This window comes from Tachyglossus aculeatus, chromosome 17, assembly GCF_015852505.1.
Source record: "Tachyglossus aculeatus isolate mTacAcu1 chromosome 17, mTacAcu1.pri, whole genome shotgun sequence".
Lineage (NCBI taxonomy): Eukaryota > Metazoa > Chordata > Mammalia > Monotremata > Tachyglossidae > Tachyglossus > Tachyglossus aculeatus.
The window spans coordinates 11,132,436-11,152,503 of NC_052082.1; the positions used below are offsets into that span (position 1 = coordinate 11,132,436).

The following is a 20,068-nucleotide window of genomic DNA, read 5'->3' on the forward strand; positions in this document are numbered from 1 at the left end:
GAGACGGTCCCTACCCGACGACGGGCTCTATATTTATTAATGGTATTTATTAAGCGTTTACTATGCGCAAAGCACTGTCCTAAGCGCTGGAATTTTATTAGTCCATATTTTCTATTCTATTTATTTTGATAATGATGTACATTTAGCTTTAATTCTATTTGTTCTGAGGACTTGACACTTGTCCACGTGTTTTGTTGTCCGTCTCCCCCTTCATTCATTTATTCATTCATTCATTCAATCGTATTTACTGAGCGCTTCCTGTGTGCAGAGCACTGGACTAAGCGCTTGGGAAGGACAAGTCGGCAACATCTAGAGACGGTCCCTACCCAACAACGGGCTCCCAGTCTAGAAGGGGGAGACAGACAACAAAACAAAACACGTGGACAGGTGTCAAGTCCTCAGAACAAATAGAATTAAAGCTAAATGTACATCGTTATCATAATAAATAGAATAGAAGATATGGAGAAATAAAATTCCAGAACAAATAGAATTAAAGCTAGTTGCACATCATTATCAAAATAAATAGAATAGTAAATATGGACAAGTAAAATAGAGTAATAAATCTGGACAAACATTCATTCATTCAATCGTATTTATTGAGCGCTTCCTGTGTGCAGGGCACTGGACTAAGCGCCTGGGAAGGACAGGTCGGCAACAGAGACGGTCCCTACCAGACAACGGGCTCACAGTCTAGAAGGGGGAGACAGACGACAAAACCAAACATGTGGACAGGTGTCAAGTTGTCAGAATAAATAGAAATAAAGCTAGATGCACAGCATTAACAAAACAAATAGAATGGTAAATATGGACAAGTAAAATAGAGTAATAAATCTGTACATCATCATCATCATCAATCGTATTTATTGAGCGCTTACTGTGTGCAGAGCACTGGACTAAGCGCTTGGGAAGTCCAAGTTGGCAACATCTAGAGACGGTCCCTACCCAACAGCGGGCTCACAGTCTAGAAGGGGGAGACAGAGAACAAAACCAAACGTACTAACAAAAGAAAATAAATAGAATAGCTATGTACAAGATAAATAAATAGAGTAATAAATATGTACAAACATATATACATGTACAAACATTCATTCATTCAATCGTATTTATTGAGCGCTTACTGTGTGCAGAGCACTGGACTAAGCGCTTGGGAAGGACAAGTTGGCAATATCTAGAGACGGTCCCTACCCAACAGCGGGCTCCCAGTCTAGAAGGGGGAGACAGACGACAAAACAAAACATGGAGACAGGGGTCAAAACCGTCACAATAAATGGAAGCAGCGTGGCTCAGTGGAAAGAGCCCGGGCTTTGGAGTCGGAGGTCATGGGTTCGAATCCCCGCTCCGCCACTCATCAGCTGTGTGACTTTGGGCAACTCACTTCACTTTTCTGGGCCTCAGTTACCTCATCTGTAAAATGGGGATGAAGACTGTGAGCCCCCCGTGGGACAACCTGATCGTCTTGTAACCTCCCCAGTGCTTAGAACAGTGCTTTGCACATAGTAAGCGCTTAATAAATGCCATTATTATTATTATTATTGAGAAGCAGCCTGGCTCAATGGAAAGAGCCCAGGCTTTGGAGTCAGAGGTCATGGGTTCAAATCCTGGCTCTGCCACCTGTCAGGGGGGTGACTTTGGGCAAGACACTTCACTTCTAGGCTGTGAGCCCTTCTAGACTGTGAGCCCGCTGTAGGGTAGGGACTGTCTCTACGTGTGGCCGACTTGTGCTTCCCAAGCGCTTAGTCCAGTGCTCTGCACACAGTAAGCGCTCAATAAATACGATTGATTGATTGATCGATTCTCCGGGCCTCCGTTCCCTCATCTGTAAAATGGGGATGAAGACTGCGAGCCCCCTGAGGGACAACCCGATCACCTTGTACCTACCCCAGCGTTTAGAACAGTGCTTTGCACATAGTAAGCACTTAATAAATGCCATGATTATTATTATTATTATTAATTATAGCTTCAGTCCATACTTTACGCTGCTGCCCGGATCATCTTTGTGCAGAAACGCTCTGGGCCTGTCAGTCCCCTCCTCAAAAATCTCCAGTGGCCCGGAATGCCCCCAATCCCTCTGCCCATCTGCCAAGCTCACTCTCTTCCTCCCTTCAAAGCCCTCCTGAGAGTTCACCTCCTCCAGGAGGCCTTCCCAGACTGAGCCCCTTCCTTCCTCTCCCCCTCGTCCCCCTCTCCATCCCCCCCATCTTACCTCCTTCCCTTCCCCACAGCACATGGATATATGTTTGGACAGATTTCTCACTCTATTTATTTTACTTGTACGTATTGACTCTTCTATTTATTTTGTTAATATGTTTGGTTTTGTTCTCTGTCTCCCCCTCCTAGACTGTGAGCCCGCTGTTGGGTAGGGACCGTCTCTAGATGTTGCCAACTTGGACTTCCCAAGCGCTTAGTCCAGTGCTCTACACACAGGAAGCGCTCAATAAATACGATTGAATGAATGAATGAATATAATAATAATAATGGCCTGATCACCTTGTATCCCCCCAGCGCTTAGAACAGTGCTTTGCACATAGTAAGCGCTTAACAAATACCATTATTATTATTATTATTATTATTCACAGTCCAAGTAGGAGGGAATAGGACTTAATCCCCTTTTTACAGAAGAGGTAACTGAGGCACAGCAAAGTTGAGCGATTTGCTCAAGGTCACCCAGCGGGCGAGAGGCAGGGTGGCTCAGTGGAAAGAGCCCGGGCTTGGGAGTCAGAGGTCATGGGTTCAAATCCCGACTCCTCCAATTATCGGCTGTGTGGCTTTGGGCGGGTCACTTGACTTCTCTGGGCCTCAGTGACCTCATCTGTAAAATGGAGATGAAGACTGTGAGCCCCGCGTGGGACAACCTTGTAACCTCCCCAGCGCTTAGAACAGTGCTTTGCACATAGTAAGTGCTTAATAAATGCCATTATTATTATTATTATTATTATTAAGCACATACTGTTCTAAGCACTGGGAGTTTACAAGATGATCAGGTTGTCCCACATGAGTGAATGAATGTTTGTACAGATTTTTTACTTTATTTATTCTACTTGTCCATATTTACTATTCTATTTATTTTGTTAATGATGTGCCCATAGCTTTAATTCTATTTGTTCTGACAATTTTGACACCCGTCCACATGTTTTGTTTTGTCGTCTGTCTCCCCCTTCTAGACTGTGAGCCCGTTGTTGGGTAGGGACCGTCTCTATATGTTGCCAACTTGGACTTCCCAAGCGCTTAGTACAGTGCTCGGCACACAGGAAGCGCTCAATAAATACGATTGAATGAATGAATGAATGAATGAATATAATAATAATAATAATGGCATTTATTAAGCGCTTACTATGTGCAAAGCCCTGTTCTAAGCGCTGGGAGTTTACAAGATGATCAGGTTGTCCCACATGAATGAATGAATGTTTGTACAGATTTTTTTACTCTATTTATTCCACTTGTCCATATTTACTATTCTATTTATTTTGTCAATGATGTGACCCTAGCTTTACTTCTATTTATTCTGATGACTTGACCCCCATCCACATGTTTTGTTTTGTTGTCCGTCTCCCCCTTCTAGCCTGTGAGCCCGTTGTTGGGTAGGGACCGTCTCTATCTGTTGCCAACTTGGACTTTCCAAGCGCTTAGCACAGTGCTCGGCACACAGTAAGCGCTCAATAAATATGATTGAATGAATGAATCAGCGTGAGAAGCAGCGTGGCTCAGTGGAAAGAGCCCGGTCTTTGGAGTCAGAGGTCATGGGTTCAAATCCCGGCTCTGCCCCTTGTCAGCTGGGTGACTTCACTTCTCTGGGCCTCAGTTCCCTCATCTGTACAATGGGGAGGAAGACTGTGAGCCTCCCGTGGGACAACCCGATCACCTTGTAACCTCCCCAGCGCTTAGAACAGTGCTTGGCACATAGTAAGTGCTTAATAAATGTCATCGTTGTTATTATGCCCGGCTCGTCTTTGTAGTATAAGTATAATAACAAATACTATTATTTTTATTATTTCTATTATATGCATACATTAATAACAATAAACAATAACAATAACGATATTATTATCACACTGCATATAATCATTTATTGTTATATGCATACATTAATAACAATCAATAATGACAATAACGATATTATTACACTGCATTATTATTATTGTTATTGCATGCACACATTAATAACAATAAATAATAGCAACAATGATATCATTATTACATTACACTATTAATATTTATGGTTATTATATGCATATATTAATAACAATAAATAATAACAGCGATATCGTGATTACATTATTATTATTTATTGTTATTATATGCATGCATTAATAACAAGAAATAACAATAATGATATCATCATTATATTACATTATTATTATTTATATGCATATATTAATAACAATGAATAATAACAATAATTATACCATTATTACATTTTATTATTGTTTATTGTTATTATATGCATGCATTAATAACAATAACAATGATGATGTCATGATTACATCACATTATTATTATTCATTGTTATCACATGCATACATTAATAACAATAAATAACAATGATATGATTGCATCACATTATTATTATTTATTGTGATTATTATATGCATACATTAATAACAATGAATAATAACAATGATAATATGATTACATCCCATTATTATTTATTGTTATTGTTATATGTATGCATCAATGACAATAAATAATAACAATGATGGTATTATTACATCACATTATTATTTATTGTGATTATGATATGCATACATTAATAACAATGAATAATAACAATGATGATGTCATGATTGCATCACATTATTATTATTTATTGTTACTGTTCTATGCATGCATCAATACCAATAAATAATAACAATGATGTTATTATTACATCACATCATTATTATTTATTGTGATTATTATATGCATAGATTAATAACAATGAATAACAATGATGATATCACGATTACATCCCATGATTATTTGTTGTTGTTATATGCATGCATCAATAACAATAAATAATAATGATGGTATTATTACATCACACCAGTATTATTTATCGTGATTATAATATGCATACATTAATAACAATGAATGATAGCAAGGATGATGTCATGATTGCATCACATTATTATTATTTATTGTTATCGTTATATGCATGCATCAATAACAATAAATAATAACAATGATGGTATTATTACACCACATCATTATTACTTATTGTGATTATTATATGCATACATTAATAACAATGAACGATAAGAATGATGATGTCATGATTGCCTCACATTATTATTATCTATTGTTATTGATGCATGCATATAACAATAACAATAAATAATAACAATGATGGTATTATTACATCACATCATTATTATTTATTGTGATTATAATATGCATACATTAATAACAATGAATGATAACAATGATGATGTCATGTTTGCACCACATCATTATTATTTATTGTGATTATTATATGCACACATTAATAACAATAAATAATAACAATGATGGTATTATTACATCACATCATTATTATTTATTGTGATTATAATATGCATGCATTAATAACAATGAATGATAACAATGATGAAGTCATGATTACCTCACATCATTATTATTTATTGCGATTATCCTCTGCACACATTAATAACAATAAATAATAACAATGATGGTATTATTACATCACAGCATTATTATTTATTGTGATTATAATATGCATGCATTAATGACAATGAATGATAACAATGATGAAGTCATGATTACCTCACATCACTATTATTTATTGCGATTATTCTCTGCACACATTAATAACAATAAATAATAACAATGATGGTATTATTACATCACATCATTATTATTGATTGTGATTATAATATGCATGCATTAATGACAATGAATGATAACAATGATGAAGTCATGATTATCTCACATCACTATTATTTATTGCGATTATTATCTGCACACATTAATAACAATAAATAATAACAATGATGGTATTATTACATCACATCATTATTATTTATTGTGATTATTATATGCATGCATTAATAACAATGAAGATGTCATGATTGCCTCACATCATTATCATTTATTGTGACTATTATCTGCACACATCAATAGCAATAAATAATAACAATGATGACACCATTCTTCCATTCCATTATTATTTATTGATATTCTGTGCATACATAAATAACAATAAATAGTAACAATAATGATATTCTTATTATTTATTGTTATGGTAGGGCCCTCCCCTCCTCCCATAGATTTGCCTCAGCTCCGCCTGGCGGGTTGGGTGAGGGAGGGGTGGAAGGGGAGGTGCGTGCGCACGCGCCTTACGTCACCACGCACGCGCCTTACGTCCCCACGCCCGCGCCGTACGTCCTCACGCCCGCGCCGTACGTCACCACGCCCGCGCCTTACGTCACCACGCCCGCGTTACGTCACCGCGCGGGCGCCGTCCGGATTGGCGGGCGGGGCGGCTATAAAGGCCGGGCGCGGGCGGGCGCCGGCCCTCTTCCGCCGCCATTTTGAAGCGGGCAGCATCCGCCGTGCCGACCTCCGTCCCCCCGCCGCCATGGAGGACATGAACGACTACAGCAACATGGAGGAGTTCGCCGAGGGCTCCAAGATCAACGCCAGCAAGAACCAGCAGGATGATGGGTACCTCCCCCTCCTCCCCCCCTCCTCCGGGCGCGCCCCCGTCACCTCCCTCGTGCCCGCGCGCATGCGCTCTGGCGCGCCGCCCCGAGTGCGCAGGCGCAGGAGAGCGACGGCGCCCCCCTCTGGCGGAGGAGGGCGAGGCCCCCTCATCGTCTCCCATCGATGGGCGGTCGATAATCGATCGTTGGCGGTCAATAACTCCTTCCTTCAATCTTGTATCACAATACTGATGGTGTTTGTTAAGCACTTACTATGTGCAAAGCACTGTTCTAAGCGCTGGGGAGGTTACAAGGTGATCAGGCTGTCCCACGTGGGGCTCACAGTCTTCATCCCCATTTTACAGATGAGGGAACTGAGGCACAGAGAATAATAACAATAATAATATTGACGGCGTTGGCTAAGCGCTTACCATGGGCCAAGCACTGCTGTAAGCGCTGGGGGGGATACAAGGTGATCAGGTTGTCCCACGGAGGGCTCACGGTTTTCATCCCCATTTTACAGATGAGGGAACTGAGGCGCAGAGAATAATAATAATAACGATGGCACTTGTTAAGCGCTTACTATGTGCCAAGCACTGTTCTAAGCCCTGGCGGGGGATGCAAGGTGATCAGGTTGTCCCTCGTGAGGCTCACACTTTTCATCCCCATTTTACAGATGAGGGAACTGAGGCACAGAGAATAATAATAATGATTGCGCTTGTTAAGCGCTTACTATGTGCTAAGCACTGTTCTGAGCGCTGGGAGGGATACAAGGTGATCAGGTTGTCCCACGGGGGGGCTCACAGTCTTCATCCCCATTTTACAGATGAGGGAACTGCGGCACAGAGAATAATAATAATAATGATGGCACTTGTTAAGCGCTTACTATGTGCCAAGCACTGTTCTAAGCCCTGGGGGGGGGGGATACAAGGTGATCAGGTTGTCCCTCGTGGGGCTCACACTTTTCATCCCCATTTTACAGATGAGGGAACTGAGGCACAGAGAATAATAATAATGATTGCGCTTGTTAAGCGCTTACTATGTGCTAAGCACTGTTCTGAGCGCTGGGAGGGATACAAGGTGATCAGGTTGTCCCACGGGGGGCTCACAGTCTTCATCCCCATTTTACAGATGAGGGAACTGCGGCACAGAGAATAATAATAATAATGATGGCACTTGTTAAGCGCTTACTATGTGCCAAGCACTGTTCTAAGCCCTGGGGGGGGATACAAGGTGATCAGGTTGTCCCTCGTGAGGCTCACACTTTTCATCCCCATTTTACAGATGAGGGAACTGAGGCACAGAGAATAATAATAATGGTGGCGCTTGTTAAGCGCTTACTATGTGCCAAGCACTGTTCTAAGCCTTGGGGGGATACAAGGTGATCAGGTTGTCCCACGGAGGGCTCACAGTCTTCATCCCCATTTTACAGATGAGGGAACTGAGGCGCAGAGAATAATAATAATAATGATGGCACTTGTTAAGCGCTTACTATGTGCCAAGCACTGTTCTAAGCCCTGGGGGGGGATACAAGGTGATCAGGTTGTCCCTCGTGAGGCTCACACTTTTCATCCCCATTTTACAGATGAGGGAACTGAGGCACAGAGAATAATAATAATGATTGCGCTTGTTAAGCGCTTACCATGTGCTAAGCACTGTTCTGAGCGCTGGGAGGGATACAAGGTGATCAGGTTGCCCCACGGGGGGCTCACAGTCTTCATCCCCGTTTGACAGATGAGGGAACTGAAGCAGAGACTAATAATAATAATAATGATGATGATGGCATTTATCAAGCGCTTGCCATGTGCCAAGCACTGCTCTAAGCGGTGGGGGGGATGCAAGGTGATCAGGTTGTCCCATGGAGGGCTCACAGTCTTCATCCCCATTTTACAGATGAAGGAACTGAGGCATAGAGAATAGTAATAATGATGGCGCTTGTTAAGCGCTTACTATGTGCCAAGCACTGTTCTAAGCGCTGGAAGGGATACAAGGTGATCAGGTTGCCCCACGGGGGGCTCGCAGTCTTCATTCCCATTTGACAGATGAGGGAACTGAAGCAGAGACTAATAATAATAATGATGATGGCATTTACCAAGCGCTTGCCATGTGCCAATCACTGCTCTAAGTGCTGGGGGGGATACAAGGTGATCAGGTTGTCCCACGGGGGGCTCACAGTCTTCATCCCCATTTTACAGACGAGGGAACTGAGGCAAAGAGAATAATAATGATGATGGTACTTGTTAAGCGCTTACTATGTACCATGCACTGTTCTAAGCGCTGGGGAGGTTACAAGGTGATCAGGTTGTCCCACGGGGGGCTCCCAGGCTTCATCCCCATTTGACAGACGAGGGAACTGAAGCAAAGAGAATAATATTAATAATGATTTTGGTACTTGTTAAGCGCTTACTATGTGCCAAGCACTGTTCTAAGCGCTGGGGAGGTTACAAGGTGATCAGGTTGTCCCACGGGAGGCTCCCAGTCTTCATCCCCATTTTACAGATAAGGGAACTGAAGTGGAGACTAATACTAATACAAATAATGGCATTTATTAAGCAGTTACTATGCACTGGGGAGGATACCAGGTGATCAGGCTGTCCCACGGGGGGCTCACAGGCTTCATCCCCATTTGACAGATGAGGGAACTGAAGCAGAGACTAATAATAATAATAATAATGATGATGGCATTTATTAAGCGCTTGCCATGGGCCAATCACTGCTCTAAGTGCTGGCGGGGATACAAGGTGATCAGGTTGTCCCATGGGGGACTCACAGTCTTCATCCCCATTTTACAGACGAGGGAACTGAGGCACAGAGAATAATAATAATGATGGCATGTGTTAAGCGCTTACTATGTGCCAAGCACTGTTCTAAGTGCTGGGAGGGATACACGGTGATCAGGTGGTTCCACGGGGGGGCTCACGCTTTTCATCCCCATTTTACAAATGAGGGAACTGAGGCCCAGAGAATAATTATTATTATTATTAATAATAATGGTATGTAAGCGCCTATTAGGAATAATGATGGTATTTGTTAAGCGTTTACTATGTGCCAAGCACTGGGGAGGATACAAGGTGATAATAGTAATGAAGCGCTTACTACGTGCAAAGCACTTTTCTAAGCCCTTGGGAGGTTACAAGGTGATCAGGTTGTCCCACGGGGGGCTCACGGTCTTAATCCCCATTTTACAGATGAGGTAACTGAGGCACAGAGAAGTGAAGTGACTTGCCCAGAGTCACACAGCTGACAGTTGGCGGAGCTGGGATTAGAACCCGTGACCTCTGACTCCAAAGCCCGGGCTCTGTCCATTAAGCCACGCTGCTTCTCTATCAGGCTGTCCTACGTGCGGCGCACACTTTTCCTCCCCATTTTACAGATGAGGAAACTGAGGCCCAGAGAATCATCACCATCAATCGTATATATTGAGCGCTTACTATGTGCAGAGCACTGTACTAAGCGCTTGGGAAGTACAAATTGGCAACATATAGAGACAGTCCCTACCCAACAGTGGGCTCACAGACTAATAATCATTAATGATAACGGTATTTGTTAAGCGCCTACTAGGAATAATAATGATGATGGTATTTGTTAAGCACTTACTTTGTGCCAAGCACTGTTCTAAGCACTGGAGTAGATACAAGGTGTGATCAGATTGTCCCATGTGGGGCTCACAGTTTTCATCCCCATTTGACAGATGAGGGAACTGAGGCCCAGAGAAGTGAAGTGACTCTCCCAAAGTCACACAGCTGATAAGCCCAGGTATGGGCTTGGGAGTCCGAGGTCATGGGTTCTAATCCCGGCTCCGCCACTTGTCAGCTGGGTGACTTTGGTCACACCATTTCACTTCTCTTTGCCTCAGTTCCCTCATCTGTAAAATGGGGGTGAAGCCTGTGAACCCCACGTGGGACAACCTGATCACCTTGTATCCACCTCAGCGTTTAGAACAGCGCTTGGCACAGAAGAAGCGCTTAACAAATACCATCATTAATAATAATAATTGTTATTATTATTGTTCCCCAGTCTTAATCCCCATTTTACAGGTGAGGTCACTCAGGTTCAGAGAAGTCAAGTGACTTGCCCAAGGTCACACAGCAGACGTGGGGGAGCGGGGATTAGAACCCATGATCTTCTGACTCCCAAGCCTGGGCTCTTTCCACTGAGCCACAGTACATCTCTGTACATATTTATTACTCTATTTTACTTGTACATATCTATTCTATTATTTATTTTATTTTGTTAGTATGTTTGGTTTTGTTCTCTGTCTCCCCCTTTTAGACTGTGAGCCCACTGTTGGGTAGGGACCGTCTCTAGATGTTGCCAACTTGTACTTTCCAAGCGCTCAGTACAGTGCTCTGCACACAGTAAGCGCTCAATAAATACGATTGATGATGATCTCTATTATTATTATTGTGTGCCAGCCACTTGGGAGAGGACAATATAGCACAGACATTGTTGTCACATTGGCGGCTGTGTGACTTTGGGCAAGTCACTTCGCTTCTCTGTGCCCCGGTTACTTCATCTGTAAAATGGGGGTGAAGACCGCGAACCCCCCGGGGGACAACCTGATTATCTTGTATCCTCCCTAGTGCTTAGAACAGTGCTTGGCACATAGTAAGCGCTCAACAAATGCCATCATTGTTGGAGACGCATTCCCTGCCTGCAGCGAGCTCACCGTCTTGGTGGGGGCAGTGGGGTGGACCTTAATATAAATATTAATAAGTAAATTGAGTGCTTACCTTGTGCAGAGCATCGCACTAAGCAATAATACTGATAATTGTGTTTTTTGTTAAACGCCTAAGCAGTGTGGCTTAGTGGAAAAAGCCCGGGCTTGGGAGTCAGAGTTCGTGGGTTCTACCCCAACTCTGCCACTTAGCTGTCTAACTTTGGGCAAGTCCCTTTACTTCTTTGGGCCTCAGTTACCTCATAGGGAAAATGGGCATCATCATCAATCGGATTTATTGAGCGCTTACTGTGTGCAGAGCACTGTACTAAGCGCTTGGGAAGCATAAGTTGGTAACATCTAGAGACGGTCCCTACCCAACAGTGGGCTCACAGTCTAAAAGGGGGGAGGCAGAGAACAAAACCAAACATACTAACAAAATAAAATAAATATGGGCATGAAGACTATGAGCCCCATGTGGGACAACCCGATCACCTTGTAATAATATAATAATAATAATGGCATCTGTTAAGGGCTTACTATGTGCAAAGCACTGTTCTAAGCGCTGGGGGGATATAACATGATCAGGTTGTCCCACATGGGGCTCACAGTCAATCCCCATTTTACAGATGAGGCTCAAAGAAGTTAAGTGACTTGCCCAAGGTCACACCGCAGACGTGGTGGAGCCGGGATTCGAACCCATGACCTCTGACTCCAAAGCCCATGCTCTTTCCACTGAGCCACGCTGCTTCTCCATCCCAGCACTTACAACAATGCTCGGCACATAGAAAGCACTCAACAAATACCATTGTTGTTATGGTGTAACACAGGCACGTTCCCTGCCCACAGTGAGCTTACCATCTTGAGGGGGGAGACAGACATTAATATATAAGTAAATTGAGTGCTTACTTTGTGCAGAGCACTGTACTAAGCAGTAACCATAATAATTGTGGTTTTTGTTAAGCACCTACTGTGTGCCAGGCACTGCACTGAGCGCCGAGGTAGGTACAAGTAAATCGGGTTGGACACCGTCCCTGTCCCATGTGGGGCTCCCAGTCTTCATCCCCATTTTATAGATGAGGTAACTGAGGCACAAAGGCCACACAGCGGACAAATGGCAGAGCTGGGATTAGAATTCACGACCTTTTGAGTCCCAGGCCAGGGCTCTTTCCACTACACCATCCTGCTTCTCTATACACTTGGGAGAGTACTATAACCTACTTGGTAGACCCCCCCATCCCTGCCCACAACGGGATTAACGTCTGACGAGACATTAATACATTCAAAGAAATGACAGATACGTACACGTGTGCCGTGGAGGGAGGATGAATGAAGGCAGCGAGTCATGGCGGCACAGACGGGAGTGGGAGAGGAGGAGAGGGAAGGCTTCTTGGAGGAGATCATCATCATCATCATCATCATCAATCGTATTTATTGAGCGCTTACTATGTGCAGAGCACTGTACTAAGCGCTTGGGAAGTACAAATTGGCAACATCTAGAGACAGTCCCTACCCAACAGAGGGCTCACAGTCTAAAAGGGGGAGACAGAGAACAAAACCAAGCATACTAACAAAATAAAATAAATAGAATAGATATGTACAAATAAATAGAGTAAAATACATGTACAAACATATATACAGGTGCTGTGGGGAAGGGAAGGAGGTGAGACGGGGGAGATGGGCCATCATCATCATCAATCGTATTTATTGAGCGCTTACTATGTGCAGAGCACTGTACTAAGCGCTTGGGAAGTACAAATTGGCAACATCTAGAGACAGTCCCTACCCAACAGAGGGCTCACAGTCTAAAAGGGGGAGACAGAGAACAAAACCAAACATACTAACAAAATAAAATAAATAGAATAGATATGTACAAATAAATAAATAAATAGAGTAAAATATATGTACAAACATATATACAGGTGCTGTGGGGAAGGGAAAGAGGTGAGACGGGGGAGATGGGCCATCATCATCATCAATCGTATTGAGCGCTTACTATGTGCAGAGCACTGTACTAAGCGCTTGGGAAGTACAAATTGGCAACATCTAGAGACAGTCCCTACCCAACAGAGGGCTCACAGTCTAAAAGGGGGAGACAGAGAACAAAACCAAACATACTAACAAAATAAAATAAATAGAATAGATATGTATAAATAAATAGAGTAAAATATATGTACAAACATATATACAGGTGCTGTGGGGAAGGGAAGGAGGTAAGATGGGGGAGATGGGCCTTCAACTAAGCGTTGACTAAACTGGACGGCACAGACGTCGGCCGTGGGGAAGGGGCGATGGTGGAGCCGAGCGTGAGAGCAGCGAGAACGGATGAAATGGGCCTTGATGAGAGTGAAGCGGGTTTTTCCGTCTGACGAGAAGGCGGGCGGTCGCTAAAACCGCCCCACCCCGCCTGCAGGAAAATGTTCATCGGAGGCCTGAGCTGGGATACGAGCAAGAAAGACCTGACGGAATACCTGTCTCGTTTCGGAGAGGTCGTGGACTGCACGATTAAAACCGACCCCGTCACCGGCAGGTCCAGGGGCTTCGGGTTTGTGCTCTTCAAGGACGCCGCCAGCGTGGACAAGGTACCGGGGCCCGGCTGGCGTCCTCGGGCTCGGGGAGACCCGGGGGGGACACCCTGCGCTCGGGGGAGGCCTCTCAGAGCCACCCTTCTGTCTTGTAGGTGTTGGAACTGAAGGAGCACAAACTGGACGGCAAGCTGATAGATCCCAAAAGGGCAAAGGCCCTCAAAGGGAAGGAGCCTCCCAAGAAAGTATTTGTAGGGGGGCTCAGTCCGGACACTTCGGAGGAACAAATTAAAGAATACTTCGGAGCGTTTGGAGAGGTAGGAGGGGATTCCGAATCGGCGTTGCGTCTCGCCCCGGGACTCTGAGAGTTTTATCGCGTCCTGCTCACCTATTCCTCCTGGACTCTACCCTACAGAAACCCCAGACTGAGCCCCTTCCTTCCTCTCCCCCCTCGTCCCCCTCTCCATCCCCCCCATCTTACCTCCTTCCCTTCCCCACAGCACCTGTATATATGTATATATGTTTGTACATATTTAGTACTCTATTTTACTTGTACATATCTGTCCTATTTATTTTATTTTGTTAGTATGTTTGGTTTTGTTCTCCGTCTCCCCCTTTTAGACTGTGAGCCCACTGTTGGGTAGGGACCGTCTCTATATGTTGCCAATTTGTACTTCCCAAGCGCTTAGTACAGTGCTCTGCACATAGTAAGTGCTCAATAAATACGATTGATGATGATGATGATGATGATCTTGAAGAAACCAAGTGATGGTTAATGGTCATTATGATGCTTGTTTAGTGCTTACTGTGTGCCAAGCACTGTTCTAAGTGCTGAGGTAAATACAAGTTTAATCAGGCTGGACACAGTCCCTGTCCCACATGGAGCTCACGCTCTTATAGTAATGTGATAATAATTATGGTATTAAGTGCTTACTATGTGCCGAGCACTGTTCTAAGAAGTGCTGCGGGGGGGGGGGGGGGGTACAAGGTAATCAGGTTGTCCCACGTGGGGCTCACAGTTTCAGTCCCCATTTTACAGATGAGGGAACTGAGGCACAGAGATGTTAAATGACTTGCCCGAAGTCACACAGCTGATAAGTGATAGAGAAGCAGCGTGGCTCAGTGGAAAGAGCCTGGGCTTTGGAGTCAGAGATCATGCGTTTAAATCCCTGCTCTGCCACTTGTCAGCTGTGTGACTTTGGGCAAGTCACTTAACTGCTCTGTGCCTCAGTTCCCTCATAAGTGGCAGAGCTGGGATTCGAACCCATGACCTACTCCCAAGCCCGGGTTCTATCCACTGAGCCGCACTGCTTCTCCAATCCCTATTTTACAGATGAGGTAACTGCGGTGCAGAGCGGTCAAGTGACTTGCTCAAGGTCACACACGCAGGTGGCAGAGCTGTGATTAGAACCCAGTTCCCTCCGACTCCGAGTACCGTCATCTGTCCAGCAAGCCACGCTGATTCCCAAATGTCACCCCAAAACTCCCAATAATTCCCTGTGGCCAAGTATACTCGCCATTCTGGGCTTGGAGTTGTAGTCATCAAGTAATTCCAGTGAATCCTAGTGAAAAATCTGTCACCATTTACAAGAATCTGTGCTAAATATTAACGGGCTAACATGGTTTATATTTAAGAAGCCCTGCCCACGTTAGCTAAGTTTTGAGGCTCATGAAAGACAAAGTCTATTTGCCATTAAGCCGTGTTGGGTGAATTTCCTCCGGGCCGGTGTTTAATGCGCAGACCTCGGGTGCTTGGGAGGTTTTACGCGCGACGTTTAGCACGGCTCCGTGCTTACATCCTCAGATTGAAAATATTGAATTGCCAATGGACACCAAGACAAATGAGAGAAGGGGATTCTGTTTCATCACGTACACGGATGAAGAGCCAGTAAAGAAGTTATTAGAAAGCAGATACCATCAGATTGGCTCTGGGAAGGTAAGGCCGAGTGACCTAGAGAAGCGAGATGAACGAAACAGTTGAGGCGCTGTGATTGCCTTTTCCACGATGTGAAACCTTTTCTCCTGTTTTCTCCAGTGTGAAATCAAAGTGGCTCAGCCCAAGGAAGTGTACAGGCAGCAGCAGCAGCAACAGAAAGGAGGAAGGGGGGCCGCGTCTGGAGGAAGAGGCGGAACCCGGGGGCGAGGCAGAGGTGAGGCTTGGCTCGGAAAGAACCGCGTTTGAGGATCCCGTTCCCGGATCTAAGCAGGCCCCGAAAGAGCTGTAGAACCAGGCCTCATTGCTTTGTCTAGTCCTAAATTTTGAATTTAAAGGACTTTGTAGACTACCCTAATCTTCTTAAAGGTTAGGATCCCATTACACCGTGGTCCTTGAAACGTCCCTAGGTGGGGCTGGGGGAGATCCATCCTAAGAAGCATAGCTCATCATCCTTAGAGTTGTCCTGGTTTTCCATGGAATATGATAAGTGGCACAATTGGACTTTCTACCCCCCTTTTATGGCAGCTGAAAACAGTTTTTTGGGGTAGCATCCTGGGTCCCTGATGCTGACCAAGAACTAAGAACAGGAGGATGAATTTTTTTTAAAATTGTATGTATATATTAATATATAATATATATAATCATGAAAGCGCAATCCACGCTTTCTAGTTTGTTCGACCAGGGGGGTCAGGAGGTATTTCCTAACAATCGTGCATTGTTTCAGGTCAGGGCCAAAACTGGAACCAAGGATTTAATAACTATTATGATCAAGGATATGGAAATTACAGTAGCGCCTATGGTGGTGACCAAAGCTATAGTGGCTATGGCGGATATGATTATACTGGGTATAACTATGGGAGCTATGGATATGGACAGGGATATACAGACTACAGTGGTAAGAATATTTACCTTCATTTCCTATACCAATGGCAATGCAATTCACTGTTAAAACATGCCCCCCCCCCCCCCCCCCCCCCCCCCCCCTTTTATTGCATGGTCAGGCACGTTTCTTGACCCGGTAGCGCCGTGAAATCCGACGGCAGGCGCTTCACCGAGCCCTCGGTTCCGAGTCGTTGCGTTCTGACGCGATCTGATGGCGTGTATGAAATGCGTAAAAAAAGAGAAAAGGTTAAAATTTGGGTCTCCGCGAGAATGCCACTGTCCCGACTGCCGGTACTTCGAAAACCGCCACTTCAGACTTGTCTGAAGTAACTCTTCCCTTCTCCAACCAGGTCAGCAAAGTACATACGGAAAAGCTTCCCGGGGTGGTGGTAATCACCAAAACAATTACCAGCCATACTAAAGACCTGGAAGAAGCAGGTGGGTACGGGAGCGCAAGAGACCACTTCCACTAAGTCGAATAGAATTTAAAGATCAATAGACAAATGAAAAACGTAAAACGCTTCGCGTAGCCCGATGGTTTTTGTCTTCTTTTTTTACTGAGCTTTGTTAACTTATTAAACGATTCTTTTTTTTTTAAAAAAAAAAAAAAGCAACCTGTGTGTTTTTGCCTAAAAGTGTCTATAGATCTTTAACTTTAAAATCCGATCTCGCCTTCCGTAGTACTGCAGAAAAACTTAAGAGTTTTTTCTGTTGGCTTTTGTGCGCCAGGAAAGGAGTAATTAAACTTTTTTAGAGCTATTAACAGGTAAAGTACTGAAGTGGGTACAACTTAAGGAAACAAGCATGTTGTCTTCTAACTCTGACATTATACCTTGTTTGTACCCGCCAGCGGGAACTTCATTGCAGGCCGTGTGTCACCCTGACCACGTCTCTCTCTCTGGGGGTCGCACGTTGCGGGCTGAGCGCAAGGCATACACCAGAAAACGCTGTCCTGTGGTATGGTCTCTTCCAACTTCATGTACCAGCGTAAAGATTAAAGTGGAAAAACTTCAGACTTTGGCTTCTTTTTTTTAAAAAACAAAAAAAAAAAACCTTTTGAAGATAATGTTCTTAACTTAAATGGTTTTTTACAGGAGTTAAAGTACATAAAATGCCTTTTTACAGCTTAATCGTTTTGGTCTTCTGTTTAGTGTTATTTCAAATGTGGAGCCTCATTTTTAAGTGCACTCTTTAAGACTTAATGCTTGCTTTTTCTTTTTATAGCCAATAGTGAAATCTGCCAACAAACACGAATTTATAAAGTCGGGGAAAAAAAAAAACTTAAAGATCATATGCACCAGCCTGAGTCCCCGTCGCGCAGACCAATTTGGCCGCTCCCTTAATACGTAATTTGTTATTATTTTGCTTCCTAGAGGCGTCTCTAGGGAAGCTCCCTAGATTGTCCCTATTTTAGCCTGGGAAGTCGGGTTCCCGGGATCAAATTCTGGTTAGATGGATCGCGGCGAATTCCGCCTGAACTTCCGCCGATCAGTGCATATGATCTTTAAGTATTGAAGAGGAATAAGTTGAGGACTTAAAAAGCAATTCATGAAAGTGGACCTTTGAAGGCTTGCAAGGGTCGCGCAGGTCTAACGGGGTCCTTTGTTTTGTTTTAGGTGGAGAAAAGCGACTTACCTTGCAGACCGGCGACGTCGAACAGAGAGGGTGGCCTCCTGTTTGAGCTGAGGTGGCTCTTTTGTAAAAGACTTTCTTAGTGAATTATGACGTCCGATTGTAAATAGTAGCTGATTAGTGTCCTTGTTTTTACTTTGTCCTCCGCCATCTGTGTTACGACTTGTGGATTGTGTTTATACAGATCTTTATATCGTTTCATGTTAGGTGATCCTCCGATGCGTACTTGATGTGATTTTTTTTGTGTGTGTGTTTGTGCGTCTGTGCCGGATACTGAAATGGTTTTGTAAATGTCTCATTTTTAAATAGCAATAATCTGGGCACGGTTGACTTCTAGGGATTAATGACCGGTGGGTAATTTTTTTTTTTTTTAAAGCAGCAGTACGCTCACTTTATTTGGTGGCAGATTTTTGTGCCACAGCTTTGGAAATCCGTTTAAAACTATCGTGACTCCTGCTGTAGTCAAAGGGTGTTTTTTGGTGTGTGGGGGGGAGGTCTCCCCCATATGAGCAACTGGATGCTTTGGGCATCCTGGATTTTTCTTTTTTCTGCAAAAGAAACGCCTTGACAAACTCCCTGAACAGATCCCCCCCCCCTCAATAATTGCTTTTTAGGGGGTGGAAAGATGCTTGCTTTGAGTCCTTGCCTGTAAAGAGAAGCCCTCTTGCGTAGGTTGGGTCCCGTCAGAGGGAATATTCAGCAAAACCCGTCGATGGATCTTACCGGCAAGGTTTTAGCACCAGATGGGCAGTTAAATGTTTTGGGGAACTGGGCGCAGTCTCCGCCACTTGAAGAAGCTGCTTCTCCCGTTGGGACCTACGCTTGGAAAGCTTCAGCAGTTAACGATTTTTAACCGTCAAAGTTAAGGGAAAGTCGTCGCAAAACCCCTCGTCATGTACTCCGTATTGTTTTGTACTCGAAATAAAAGTTATTTTTCCAGTTCCAATGCAGCTAGTGCATTTATGCCGAGTAGTGTTACGACATGCCTAGGTTGTAGGGGGTCCCCCAGGGCAGGGCTGGCCCGGTCCAGGCCCGCGGTGGTCTGGTGTGCGGAGGGAGACCTTAAACCTGGCTTGTAGGCAACCGTTTTTTCAAATGAATGTAAGACAGCTGTGATAAAAGTGGTTTGTTACCCTCCCACTAGCTTCCGTTTTTTTTTTTTTTAATTTGTCCGAATAAATGGAAGATAAACCCACGACGGTGTATTTTGAATGCCTACTTCGGTACGGAGCCCATATTCTTGGGTACATTGAGTAAAAGCCAGCCCTGACATGGTAGTAATGATAACGATGGCATTTATTAAGCGCTTACTATGTGCAAAGCACTGCTACTTGAGAAGCAGCGTGGCTCAGTGGGAAGAGCCCGCGCTTGGGAGTCAGAGGTCATGGGTTCAAATCCCGGCTCCACCAGTTGTCAGCTGTGTGACTTTGGGCAAGTTGCTTCACTTCTCTGGGCCTCAGTTACCTCATCTGTAAAATGGGGATGAAGACTGTGAGCCCCCCCCGTGGGACAACCTGATCACCTTGTATTCCCCCCAGCGCTTAGAACAATGCTTTGCACATAGTAAGCGCTTAACAAGTGCCATTATTATTATTACTAACAGCCACACTTGCTTCCAAATTGCACCTAAAAGACAGCTCGGATGAGTGGAAGTTTTCAAGTGGGTGTCGGGGCAACAGAAGAGCCCGGGTTTTGGAGTCGGAGGTCCTGGGTTCAAATCCCGGCTCTGCCACTTGTCTGCTGGGTGACTTTGGGCAAGTCACTTAACTTCTCTGTGCCTCAGTTACCTCATCTGTAAAATGGGGATGAAGATAGCCCC

At 44.2% G+C, this 20,068-nt stretch overlaps 1 protein-coding gene across 2 annotated transcripts; it reads left to right on the forward strand.

Annotated features, from left to right (window-relative positions):
* The first annotated feature begins 6,488 nt into the window (after nucleotides 1–6,488).
* Nucleotides 6,489–19,195, forward strand: HNRNPDL (heterogeneous nuclear ribonucleoprotein D like). 2 transcript variants are annotated; one of them, XM_038759119.1, is made up of 8 exons: nucleotides 6,489–6,639; nucleotides 13,688–13,856; nucleotides 13,955–14,116; nucleotides 15,604–15,735; nucleotides 15,835–15,949; nucleotides 16,460–16,630; nucleotides 16,968–17,055; nucleotides 18,234–19,195. In XM_038759119.1, the coding sequence occupies exons 1-7, from the start codon at nucleotides 6,554–6,556 to the stop codon at nucleotides 17,036–17,038; spliced, it is 906 nt and encodes a 301-aa protein (XP_038615047.1). In that variant the 5' UTR covers nucleotides 6,489–6,553; the 3' UTR covers nucleotides 17,039–17,055; nucleotides 18,234–19,195. The 2 variants fall into 2 exon arrangements, with proteins under 2 accessions (XP_038615047.1, XP_038615046.1); XM_038759118.1 differs by lacking the exon at nucleotides 18,234–19,195 and adding an exon at nucleotides 17,468–17,609.
* Nucleotides 19,196–20,068: the final 873 nt, after the last annotated feature.

What these genes read in the sequence shown, in the direction of transcription:
- HNRNPDL (XM_038759119.1), top strand. Translation starts at nt 6,554, where the DNA reads ATGGAGGACATGAACGACTACAGCAACATGGAGGAGTTCGCCGAGGGC. An exon ending in ACGCCGCCAGCGTGGACAAG is followed by an intron (nt 13,857 to 13,954) that starts GTACCGGGGCCC and finishes TCTGTCTTGTAG; the next exon opens with GTGTTGGAACTGAAGGAGCA. An exon ending in ATCAGATTGGCTCTGGGAAG is followed by an intron (nt 15,736 to 15,834) that starts GTAAGGCCGAGT and finishes TGTTTTCTCCAG; the next exon opens with TGTGAAATCAAAGTGGCTCA.